Below are 12338 nucleotides of genomic sequence, written 5' to 3' on the forward strand. Positions count from 1 at the left end.
CTCAGCAACATAAAAAAGGCTGGATGTCCACAGAAGAAAGAGGATGATTACAGGATCGTCAGAAACCTCTTCATAACATCCATCTACGCAAGTGAAGACTTCAGTAGGTCGACAAGTCGTTATCCAAGACTTACACAAAGAGAAGACATCACAAGAGTGAATACACAGGGTTACAACAAGGGGCATGGTTACTGATCTTAAAAGTCAAAGCAATCATGGAACAGCATTCTTTGGACAGGTCAACCTGTACCAGAATGATTGGAAGAAATAAGTATGGAGAAGGCTTGGAACAGCTCATGATAAAACGTGATGGAGGCAGTGTGAGCATGCATGATTCCGATGGCACTTGTGTTTATTTTGTTACAGGAGACTGTATCAGCCAGATTCATTCAAGAGTGCACACATATTAACATGATTTACAATGATACACACAGTATAACCCAGTAATAAAATATGAATGCTAGAAGCATCAGCTGATTTGTATTTAAAAGGTCTACATTTGACTGTTAACCGAATTTAAATTACTTTTTAAACATTTAACATATATTAAATGGTGTTAATATGTGTATTGTTGGGGAAGAGGAAAGGATGGTACCATTTTATACTTCAAATGAAAACCGAAATATGTGAGTCTGCCGTTTGACTAGTTGTTTCAACTGAATAAACAAAATATTAAGCCGACTAAAATCATTCTTACTTAAACACATGTTGTACTTCTCTGAATCAGAAAGCTCCCGCGGTAAATGAATTTAACAAACACTGTACATACAACTGTGTGTCTCAAGAAAGCTGTTTTTTCCGACAGCCCCTGAACCCGGCAGTATCTTGGCACTGCGGTGAGGGCGCTAGCCTTAGCTCTCCGGCATATGAATGGGTTTGTTGTGGGCCTCCAGTAAACTTTGGCCTGCTATGTGTTTTACCAACATTGTGGCAGTTTGTTATGAATCTTAAATCAGCCCATTGTGTCAGTTCTCCCCGAGGTTTCATAGTGAACATAGTTTAGCATCATCTATTCGACCTTAGCGTTATGCTAACAGACAGTGTTTAGCTAGCTAGCTGCTAGCAACATAAGTTAACACAGGGTAGTTGCCCTAAATGGGTAGGGAATTAAGAAAAATCAAATTTCAGCAAAGTATACAACGTGTGTGATCGTTTGGAGTAATTCATTTCAAAATGGACCTTAATTTTTACTCTGACCTGTCGGATGGTTGTGCCCAAAATGTTGATTCGGAGTTTTTGGACACACAAGCGTACGGTGGATACTCGGAGGAAAATAAGGTAAACAAAGATCAACCAACATTTAATGGGAACATGTCGTCTTTTACTGAAAGAGTCGAGGTTTCGCTTCAGTTAGTTAAACGCTGACGATGTGTTTCAGTTTTCAGAGGGCAGCGACAGTTATCTCACCATCAGTGGAGGGGGCCACCCTTTTTTGTCCGCAGAGGTGAGTGAATCAAATGAAGCAGCATTACAGACCAACAGGTCTTTATTGTTCTGACCTGTTACCATTTGTCTTTCGCATGCAGCAGACATTCCACACCCCAAGTCTCGGTGATGAGGTGTTCGAGATCCCCCCTATCTCCCTCGACCCAGACCCAGCTCTGAGCATCAGTGATGCTGTATCCCACTTCGAGTTGACTGATGGATCAGACACTGGGGGACCTTCAGGGTCACGTAGCCTTGTCAGCAACCTGGTGGTCGAGGCCAATGACCCCTCCTTTGCTTCCACATTTGTGAACTCTGGTTCTCAAGGCTTGGAGCAGCTGAACCTTGGGACAATGGGCCAGGCTGGAGGGGGAGCTCTGCTGAGCTCTTCTGCCCTGGTGAGTGTTTTATCTGTGGAGACAGGATACTGTTTGGTGTCTTTAAATGTTACTTGTTCATAAATACAGTTAGGAATGGTTTGGCATCTGTTTTTGTTGTAATCCCTCTACAGGAACTTGGAAACTCTACCGGTTCGCATTTCAGCAGTTCATCCCCGATGACCATTGATGTTCAGCTCGGTGACATTGGTCATGGTCTTCTAGGAAGCAGTCAGCTGGCTACTATTAACCAGTCGGAGCTGGCACTGGGGCTTGGGGGAGAAAACATTGGGCACCACTCAGAGACACATGAGCAGCCGCTGTCAGCAACACCCTCTCCAGCTGGTTCCTTACAGGATGAGGACATGGATGATTTCAAGGTGAGGAGTAACACCTGTAGCGCACAAAAATCAGGTCTTGTATTGTACACCGATCTTTAATAAAAATCGAACATAAAACAAAGGCAACACAAGTTAACACAAAAGACACACAAAAATAATCATTGGATGAATTACAAGACATACCCAGTCTGATAACGGCCAATCAAATCACCATTTGGAGTTCTTATGAAACGGCTAGTTTGTTTCCTGATAAAAAGAACTAGGGAGGCTGCCTCCCTCCCGAAAATAAGAGTCTGCTGCTCTGATAAAAGTTTTAGCCAAGAGCCGAACCCTGCAGTAACACTGGTAGTTGTTAGTAGTTGTAGTTTAGGGCATATAGTATAACCCACTTTTTATAGGGACCTTTTCTTTGAACATTTGGCCCAGTTTATTAAGAGGTCCGCACTAAAACAACAACTAGGAGGTGGGGTAGAATCCTTTTGCACTAAATCCAACTTTATAATTCACTGCTCTGTTTTAGGTCCTGTAGCTAACCTCTGCTCTCCCATCTCTCCCTCTCTCACAGAGAAGTGTTCTGGTGGACTCCCCCATGTCTTTCTCCTCTTCCTCGGTCCTCTCCCAGATCTCTTCCCACCACGCTTCCCCATCTTCTGTCTCCCCAGCTACGGCAAGGCGGGGTGGGGGGAAGCCCGTTTCACTCGCCGCAGCAAGTGCGGCGATCGGCGCAAAGAAGGCAAGGAAGAAGAAAGACCCCAATGAGCCACAGAAGCCAGTTTCGGCATATGCGTTGTTCTTCAGAGACACCCAGGCGGCCATTAAAGGCCAGAACCCCAATGCCTCCTTTGGGGAGGTGTCCAAGATTGTGGCCTCCATGTGGGACAGCCTCGCTGAGGAACAGAAACAGGTATTTGCACATGTTCATGTCCTCACTGACACAAAAAAGGCTTGTTGTTGCAAGCATTCAGAAATGGTCCCTGTTTAAGGCAGCGGTACTTGTTTTGTCTCCTCTAGGTATATAAGAAAAAGACAGAAGCAGCCAAGAAGGAGTATTTGAAAGCGCTTGCAGCTTACAGAGCCAACCAGCTCTCACAGGTAACGCCATATTATACTCTAAAGCAGGGTGGGGAAACTTTTTGGTTCGAGGGCTGCTCTTTGCCAGCAAAACATTGCATTGTTTCAACATGGTCAGTGTTATTTACATCTACAGTGGTTTTAATGCTGTGGCTGATCGGTGTATGAAATGTCTGCATGCCACATAGAATAAGAGAGATCATCTAACTTATTGGGAGAGATGCTTTCGAGAGGAATAGAGAAGAACACAACACAAGCACAACGTTGTTTGAGATGTGCACAAAGTATTTTTTGGTGGTCGGCCATAGTATTAACATTGAATGGGACACCCAGGGTTGTTAGGACAGTTTTATAAATTCTTGACAGGCCAGATTAAACAGCCGTAGTTTGCTCACCACTGATCTAAAGCAAAGCCGGGTGTTTGCGTCGTTTTTTTTTCAATTCATTTGTCTAATTTCTTTGATTTGGCCTTATCACAGTGTGCCACTGAGGAGATGGACACTGCCCCTTCACCACCTCCACCTGTGGTTAACACAACTCCTGTAGCACTTCCCTCCATTGGTCATCAGACAATCCGCCCAGCTAACAGCAACATGGAAGAGAACACCATCACCAATATTTGTGCCTCCAACATCATCCTGGACGTCCCAGAGATGACCACGCGCTCGCGCACTGGGGCAAACAAAGTGTCCACGCCTGCAGCTGCAGTAAACCCAGCCCAGACCATCACCAAGATCATAATCCCAAAGGGCATGTTGCAGGGTGGGGGGCAGGTCGTTACTGTGTTGCCCGGAGGGGTCCATGCCTTGCAACCTACCCTCGTCGTCTCGGGCGCCTCACGGCAGCCACCTCCACTGCAGCAGATGCAGAATGCGCCGCCTCCTCCGCGACTCCAGCAGATGGCACCAGCACCCCCACCATTACAGGCCAAGCCCAGGGAAGGAGGCACCATGCAAGGGCTCGCTGTGTCCGTCACAGCTACACCTCCACCTCCACTCCAGATAAAAATAGTTCCTGCCTCCATTCAGGGCAAAGAGGCCCTTCCTATTATTGTTCCTAATACAGCAGCTGCATCATCAACTGCGACCACATCTGCCCAGTCTGTACCAATTTTGTCAGTGCAAGTAGTGAATTCTGCCGAGACGCCAGGCAATCCAGACGCAGATTATGTTACAGAAGTGCTGCATTCAGAAGAGGTAATTGTTCTCTTTCTTCTTCGTTTTTTGTTTTATCCACAAATAACCTTGATTTAATTAATGCTCGCTTACAATTAATCTTCAGACACCATCAGGCAGTACTCGTAGTACAAGTTTCTAATATTTTTTTTACATATTGAATAATTTCTTGGAAAATGAAAATAGTAGGACTTTCTATGTTGTATTTTTTTAGGCAGACCCTGTTTACATCTTACTTTAACACCCGACCTGGGTAATTCAAATTCAAGTGGCCAGCTTCAAGTACCTGTGTTCACACCTGGCATTAAAATGCATCTCCACTTGCATCCCCAAGCAGCACTTGAAATCTCAGTTTCGCTGTCTGTATGCAAATAAACACAGACATTATTTGCCACGCAGGAGAATATTGTAGCAGATGCTCTATTAGTATGAAATGATACATATTTTGGAACAAGCTGTAAAGACTTTCTCACTCATTCAAATCACAAAGGTTAAGTTATTTATTTGTTAATCTCTACACTGACGTTATTATTTTAGAGGGCTGCACATGCTCAGATTATAAATCTAACCCTGAAAACTTCCACATGCACCATAATTTCACCGCTGTGACGGAAAATTCTCTGGTAATAAAGCTAAATAAGTAACTTAACTCAGTGCAGCTCCTTCATTCATCAACGTGGTCGCATCAATAACTAACCGCATGCCACGTGACGTTTTTGATTACCATATTTCATAATTTAAGTGTTTAGACAACGCTTTTTCCTTTTTCAGACGATCATTTCTAAAGGCGGTTGTGGAAAAGGAAAACATTTTTACACAACAGCACCCCTTAGACTGTCTTTAATGTGACCCAGGACACAGTGTGTTCACACTACCAAAGGAATACAGCGTCCCAGAATTTCTGTTTGTTAACACCCAATGCAAATGAACACACAGAGATTTGAAAAATAAACAGTGCAGATGAAAGGTGCTATAACCAAACACTTACCTGCAAATGGTAAAAACTTGTGTAATCAGTGTTGACTTTGACATGAATAGCTATTTACTGGGACACCCATTTCCTCATCTGGTTTAGTGGCCACCCACAAACTGGGGCTATAGTCTGAGCCGCAGTGCCGCAGGTTTGATTCTCCCCTAACCACATTACTTCCTGTGTTTTTCCGCTTTCCACTATCAAATAAAGCCACAAAAGGCCAAAAAATGACTAATACTTACTAATACTTTTTTTTTTTCAGGATGAGATGGAGGTAAATGGGTCCAGTGATGGTGCTACTATAAGGAGTGTGTGTTTGAGGACCGGCTGCAACAACCCAGCAGTGGAAAGTGACGACTGGGACAAAGAATACTGCAGTAACGAATGTGTGGCCAATCACTGCAGGTATGTAGAGATCTGCACTTGTTCTATGTTTGTTTTAAGCACATGGCAGAGACCCCCTCTTAACATGATGTGCTCTGTTTTTCAGAGACATATTTAAGGCTTGGTGCTCCTTCAGGAATCAGTCCATGGGAACAGTGAAGTGAAGAACAGCTGCCACCAATCACAGTGTTAGTGCTTTTCACTAAGAATCTCAAGGTTATGACTGTAACCCTGGTTCTATGATTAGCATTAGTGAGTGTGTGGAAGCAGAGCATCTCTGTATAGACATGGTACAAATACTTTTCAGACCAGATAGTAATTATTTTCTACATCAACAAAAAGAAAACTCTTACTTGCTAGTTTTGTTGTCCTTGACGTTCCAGGACTGTCTGCGACGAGGATAATTATGAAGTGTTTGAATATGTATTCAAGTTTTAGTTGGCTTCAAGGGACTTAAAGGCAGCTAGAGCAGTATGAAAGCTATTCAAAACAATGTTATCCTTGTCCTAAACCCACATTGGTGAGTTTATACCTGTTTACTGTAAAATTGTTGGAAAAGACTAATACAGGACAAAAATGACAGACATTTCCACTTTTTTTTACAACAGACTGTTCAGTGTTCACCGTCTGGTTTTGTAGATCAAGGATATTTTTCAGTGTTTAATGTTTCTTGTTTGAAGTAAGCAAACCTACCATGGTTCCAGTTGTTTAGCAGAAAATGCTTTGAGTGGACAAAACCCTTTGTATGACTATATAACATGTTTTTGTACCGAAGATAGAGGCCTTACAGGCTGAATATTGCCTTCATTTTTGTAAAACATTCACTTCAGATCAGTCGGTTGTTCAAGAATGCCCGACCTTTGTGTTTTCATAATAAATGAGTAAAATTTCTTAAGCTAGTTGTTTTTCCTTTTGTTGATCTGTCATTTAATTTGACATTTGGATGAGAAAAATCATCCAGTAGGCTGGCTGTAAAAGTTGCAGTTTCAGGTTGTTTTATTTCTAAAGAATAGAAAAGAGAAACTGCAAGATGATTCCCTTAACATGTTCAAATGTAGACTCAAGACACCAAGTAATTGGGAAAAGAAAGGAAAACCCTTTGGGTTCAAAAGCTATTCTATGCTACAGGGTTTCCCATACAATACAGTGTTAATACTATGACGGCCCGCCAGTGACTAATTTACTCCACCATTGTCTGATAACGAATTGGAAATATTTTTTGCACGTTTCAAACAACTTAGTGCTTGCGTTGTTTTTCCTATTGCTCTTGAAAGCATCTCTCCCTCCCTCCCCTTCCCAAAGCCGTCTCCCCCTAGACCCTTCCACACACACCGGTTGCTCACCTGTTCTGTACTGAATTTAACCTGACGGAGAATATGGCACGGCCAGTTCGCATAGCATGAAAAGGTATTTGTATATGGAGCGCCGTTTGTAAAGTTGCGCATGTTAAAATGAACACGTAATTTCGCCCACATTTAGCTCTAAAAACATTAAAAAAATTAGGTTCAATGTCACTTTTTTATCACATTTACTAAATGTAAATGTTAAATCTAAATGTTATAGCTAGCGCTTGGTGAAACTAAATATTTAGCTAATATGCTAATTCACTCTGTAGACATGAATTAGCATATTACCTAAATAAGAGGGGCCAGCTACGATGTTGTGAACGTATCCAACACGTTGCCATTGGAGTTGACTTAGCTGACAACACAAGTTAGGGACTGTTTCTTAACCAAGACATGACCTTTGCATATTGTTTGTATTCCCTCCTTAGAACAACAGTCTCTGTCCTACCGTCAAGAGTCATATTATCTACCCTTTTATGCAACAGAGTTATATGTAGTAGTGTCTTTCATTTTATTTTGATGGAATAAATCTTTGTAGTTTCTTTTTAAATTTGATTACAGTGATAATGTCTCAAGTAGCACTGGTCCATAGGTCCATACAGTCAAATTCTTAGAAAATAAAATAAAGTAGAAGCTATCAAGCCCAATCTGACAAACACTTTGTATAAAATTGACATCTTTGTTAAAATAAAGACTTTCAACACAAGGAAAAAATTTTAATCGGACATACTGCTATACAGATCATTATACACTTTACAACTTCAAAATATATTCCTGAGATGCTTCTTGGCTTTGCTGGTAACCTTCAGTGCTCCTGGACTAAAGGCAGGTTTGGTCCAGTGTTGGACAAATAATGTGATATTATAATAATATCTGAGTGTGCTGGGTTATTCACGAAGCTCTGACAATAGAGGCTCTGCTGGGTGGATCCACGTGATGAAGCCCCAAACCCAAACACACTGGCTTAGTCAGTTTAGCCTTGAACTCATGCAGCTGTGTAATGGTGGAATCCACAGCACTGAACGTGATGCTGCCTTCCTCAAAATTAACCTCCACTGCTATTCTGCTGCTCTGCAAGGATCCAGATAGGGCTGTTCTTCTTTTATTATGGTACGCAAGCAGTTTGCCGTTGCCATCGTGCCTCAGGCTCCAGGATTCTGTATTGTTGCCAAAGGCGCTGCTTTCCTTGCTTTTTCTTTGAATGCTCTTGTAGGATACAGCGATGTCCCAGTGCCCCTCAACCTCCACCTCCCAGACATGGGTGCCAGAGGAGAAGCACTGGTTGGAGAGGACCTGGGGGGCTTCATCAAAGCGGCTGTGACTGTGGGGATACTCCAGCTTTGCTTTAACTCGCTCTACCGTCTGGAGGTCAGCAGAGACTCCAAGGAAACAGCTGGTAGTGTCCATGTCCAGGATGAGCGTTCCTGACAGACAGACAGACCATTTTAAGTAGGTATACATACAGTACACTTTTACAATTGAAGCTTTTGTATATTAAGGGATTCAGCGTACGGTTGATAACATCTAACTCTATTCAGAGCTGTTGCAGCCTTATTGCTGTGCTTGCTCTCTGAGTTTCAGGCTCTGGGGTCGGTAAAGCATCTTGAGACAACTTAGATCGTTATTGATGGTATATAGATAAAATTGAATTGAACTGAATTTAAATTTAATTGTATCTGCTATAAGGCAGTAGCTCAGACAGTTAGCTGACTTTACCGCAGGTCCTCTATTTATTCTACTGTTATATTTCACTTTAAAAATTACTAGCCTTGTATTTGTGTAGTAGAAGGCCTTGTGAACCCCTCTGTGCCCTATTTCCTGTGTATTTTCAGAAAACTTGAGATGGTGTTTAAATGCATTACACTGTCTTGTTTATGACTGAGGTTTTGATGCAACACCATATTATGTTCTGGTTTGCAAATTTGCACATGCCACATTTAGTACATCAGTAGTCATGCTCACTGTTGCCTCAATTCAAGCCATGCAGAAATTATACAACCAAAACATAGGATGATTAGTGAAGATAAGATGCAGAGCTTACATCTAGAGAAGTAATTACAATTGAGTTCAAGCAGCCAGTGACCAAACTGAATTCATCCCAGCTGATACAAAATGAGTCACAGGCAAACCTGCACTGATGAATGCGATCAACTACCTGGATAAGTTGATAGTTAGAATAATGACAACTAAACCAATCACCATTTCTCATTGATCACATGTGTGAAGATCTTTCATACCTTCCTCTTCTGTTTCTGAAGGATGATGAACCAGCTCTACACAGGAATGAAAAAAAAAAAATAGTTATTTGGACTTCTGAGTGCACAATAATTGATTACAGACATTTGCCGCACCTGGAGATGAAGAGTTCTGCTACACGTACAACCATCAGTCAATCTAAGTTTCACATACTGAAGAATGAAGTGTTATTCACTTTCATTCCAAGAATTAGATGAGAAGGGTGACGTCTGTACAATAAACACAAAGAACTTGTACAGCCAGCGTCTGGTTAGCTTAGCATAGCGTAATGAATGGAAGAGGGGGAAACAGACGGCCTGGGCACTGATATTTGGATCAGCTGTGACGACATCCAAATGTGTCTACACCATCCACCTGCCACCCACCTGACCAAATCATTTTCTCAAATTTAGAGATCATACCTGCTGCACCCGATCAATACATTACTGCTTCTCAGTGCAATATGTAAATGAGATGTCATTTTTGGATCAAATAAAAATGGCAACAGGAAAATACACAATAATTAATATTGTCCTCATTAATAATGTTAGCTATAATTCACCCATCCATTATGAATCAGAATGCAAATTTTTATTCCCCAGTATGACTGATACACAAATTGTATCCTCGATTCCTTTTCTCACGCCTTAGGGTATTCCTTTTGAGATGTGAGGATAGGAGGCAAGAAAGAAACACTAGCAAAGAGGAGTCAAAGCTACATACATTTAACAAAGTGACACACTGTCGTCAGTCCTGAGATGTGACTGGCTGTTTGTACCATATTTAGAATACATTATACTTTTAAATATGAAATTCGGGATCTCCTAAAGACGGTGGACAAAGACTGTGAGTCAAACTCTGTTACTATCTTTAACCCAAATGTTACTGAATGAAGCCTTCCAACCTGTGATGGTAGAATAGATGTGATGCACACGGTCCTGCTGCTTTTCCAAAGCTTCCCTTAGCGACTGGTTTTCCACCGAGAAGTTGTAGGCTGGTTGGAAATAAAGGTAGACGCCATTGAGTTCATACATACCACACAAGACTAGCACAAACAAACTAGGGCTTAGCATTCTCTTACCGTAATACAGAACGATGAACCAAAGAAAGAGCAGAACCACTGTGACACCGTTAAGGCACGATTCGGCAGGTTTCACTTTCTGTTGTAAGAGTTTAGGAATGTGAAAAGTACTGATGTCAAACTGTAAATTTTTTCAATTTATCAAAGTGAGAATGTAGGAAACAGGGCTCACATCACGGTAAATATGTTCTTGTAGTTTTTTTACTGAGTCGTTGGATTCTGTAATTTGATTGTTGAGCAGTTTGAAGTTCTGGTCCATGTATTCCTGTTGAATGAACAAACATAGTATTCCTTTAAATAGACAACATAAAATTAAGAGCTGCCACTGATATTATCCCAGTTGTTTGTTTTCTTATTTTTATTTCTTTAGTTAGTTAATTTGTGACTGTCTATGAAATGTTAAAAAAGGACATCTGACATTCTGATACTTGGGGAGCAGAAAATCCTACTTCACAGAGTATAATGAGAAAGAAGAAACTGTTGCTATCACTTCCTTTCAAACAGTCTTATTCAACTCACAGTCAGCTGTCTTTGCAGGACAGTGGAGGCCTCTGTGGCCAGGTTGAGCTTCTTTCTCTCCATGGCGCAGATGTTGCAGATATAACGTCTGGATGAGCTGCAGTAGTATCTGAGCACCTCATCCTCGTGCTGCGAGCATTTCCTCTCCAGGAGATCCCCTAGAGGTTTGACCAAGGGGTGACCCGTGAACACCGGCAGCTCTAGGTGGTCCTTGACGTGCTCTTTGCACAGCGACACCTCACACTTCAGACATGTTTTAATGGCCAGAGTCTTCTTCTCAGGGCAGCAGTCGCAGTACACACACTGTGTCTGCTTTTCCTGCAGAGAGTAATATGATGTTGAAATGTGGTTAGTTTATGTCTGCAATTAAAGAGGTTTGAGGATTTAAAATAGCTTTTATAGCTGGTACCTTTGTTCTCCTGATCACCCTGAAGTCCTCTGCAATGCTGCTCAATGCATAATTCTTGTGTAACCCAACGATCTCTCCAAAATGTGCCCTACAGTGTGGGCAGCGGAAGGGAGACTCTGTGGAGTGATCCCTCAGGTTCTCCATGCAGCCCATGCACATGCTGTGTCCACACGGCAGCTGCCGAGGATCCTTGAAGATGTCTTGGCACACCGGGCACGTCAGCATTTCCTCAAGGTGAGTTTTCTCTGTCTCTTCCATTCTTCAAACAGTGAGCGTTAAAAAAGCAGAAAGGAAGGAGGAAACCAATAGAGGTGACACAGTCCTCGACTGCTGCCTCTGGAAACACTTCCTATTCTGTCTGTTTGGAATAACACACGAGTCCAATCACAAGACTGTGGCTGTATACGTTCTCAAATAGGGTTTAGCTCACACCATGAAAAATAAACGCGGCGGGTAAAGCCCCCAGCATTGCTTGCCTTCTGTCTTTCCTACACAGTGCTAAAAGTGAAAGCACTGCCGTGTCTACGTGCGTACTTCCTGGTTGGGCGGGGCCTAAGAGGAGCGTTCGGTTACTTGTGTAGTAAAACTTCCTAATATGATGTAAAGTAGAATACTGAATTACATAATGTAACACTTAGATTTTAAATGTCAACTGAACATTTCCAAGCCCAGCGCATGCTTACTGTCATAAATGAAAGCGACGTGAAGTGACTGAAACTCATTAATGTTATATTATTTTAATTATAAAATGCCTGTGGATTTCCAGTTAATTCAGTCCAACAACGCGAAACATATGTCATATTGGGGCTATAACTTTCTTAAACTGACTACAGATAATTAAAATAATTATTGATATGTCAAAAATGTATGTACTTGTGTGTATCCCGTGTCGGTCGACTCGTGCAGAAGGCAGAAATACGATTAGAAATCTTATTTAAAAAATCTTCTAACAGGTTGCCAAATTTAAACGTCTCTTCGGTGTAAGTTTAGTTTAGTTTAAAA

At 41.9% G+C, this 12338-nt stretch overlaps 2 protein-coding genes across 3 annotated transcripts; one reads left to right on the forward strand and one right to left on the reverse strand.

Moving 5' to 3' along the window:
• The first annotated feature begins 71 nt into the window (after positions 1–71).
• tox4a (TOX high mobility group box family member 4 a) lies at positions 72–6898 on the forward strand. Of its 2 annotated transcripts, none has more exons than XM_084547020.1 (9): positions 72–1278; positions 1379–1444; positions 1527–1823; positions 1937–2182; positions 2709–3047; positions 3155–3235; positions 3694–4410; positions 5625–5767; positions 5853–6898. In XM_084547020.1, exons 1-9 carry the CDS (start codon positions 1174–1176, stop codon positions 5908–5910), a joined length of 2052 nt encoding a protein of 683 aa, XP_084403146.1. In that variant the 5' UTR covers positions 72–1173; the 3' UTR covers positions 5911–6898. The 2 variants fall into 2 exon arrangements, with proteins under 2 accessions (XP_084403146.1, XP_084403147.1); XM_084547021.1 differs by having other exon boundaries at positions 1530–1823.
• A 463-nt stretch (positions 6899–7361) lies between these two features.
• LOC311489766 (E3 ubiquitin/ISG15 ligase TRIM25-like) lies at positions 7362–11989 on the reverse strand. The gene is made up of 7 exons (XM_084547027.1): positions 11337–11989; positions 10928–11245; positions 10581–10673; positions 10409–10487; positions 10232–10321; positions 9330–9365; positions 7362–8516 (listed from the first exon to the last, which is right to left on the reverse strand). Exons 1-7 carry the CDS (start codon positions 11592–11594, stop codon positions 7984–7986), a joined length of 1407 nt encoding a protein of 468 aa, XP_084403153.1. The 5' UTR covers positions 11595–11989; the 3' UTR covers positions 7362–7983.
• Positions 11990–12338: the final 349 nt, after the last annotated feature.

Source organism: Chelon labrosus (genome assembly GCF_963514085.1).
Source record: "Chelon labrosus genome assembly, chromosome: 6".
Lineage (NCBI taxonomy): Eukaryota > Metazoa > Chordata > Actinopteri > Mugiliformes > Mugilidae > Chelon > Chelon labrosus.

What these genes read in the sequence shown, in the direction of transcription:
- LOC311489766 (XM_084547027.1), bottom strand. Translation starts at nt 11,594, where the DNA reads ATGGAAGAGACAGAGAAAACTCACCTTGAGGAAATGCTGACGTGCCCG. An exon ending in AAGAACATATTTACCGTGAT is followed by an intron (nt 10,488 to 10,580) that starts GTGAGCCCTGTT and finishes CTCTTACAACAG; the next exon opens with AAAGTGAAACCTGCCGAATC. An exon ending in GTTCATCGTTCTGTATTACG is followed by an intron (nt 10,322 to 10,408) that starts GTAAGAGAATGC and finishes ATTTCCAACCAG; the next exon opens with CCTACAACTTCTCGGTGGAA.
- tox4a (XM_084547020.1), top strand. Translation starts at nt 1,174, where the DNA reads ATGGACCTTAATTTTTACTCTGACCTGTCGGATGGTTGTGCCCAAAAT. An exon ending in TGCTGAGCTCTTCTGCCCTG is followed by an intron (nt 1,824 to 1,936) that starts GTGAGTGTTTTA and finishes ATCCCTCTACAG; the next exon opens with GAACTTGGAAACTCTACCGG. An exon ending in AGGACATGGATGATTTCAAG is followed by an intron (nt 2,183 to 2,708) that starts GTGAGGAGTAAC and finishes CCTCTCTCACAG; the next exon opens with AGAAGTGTTCTGGTGGACTC.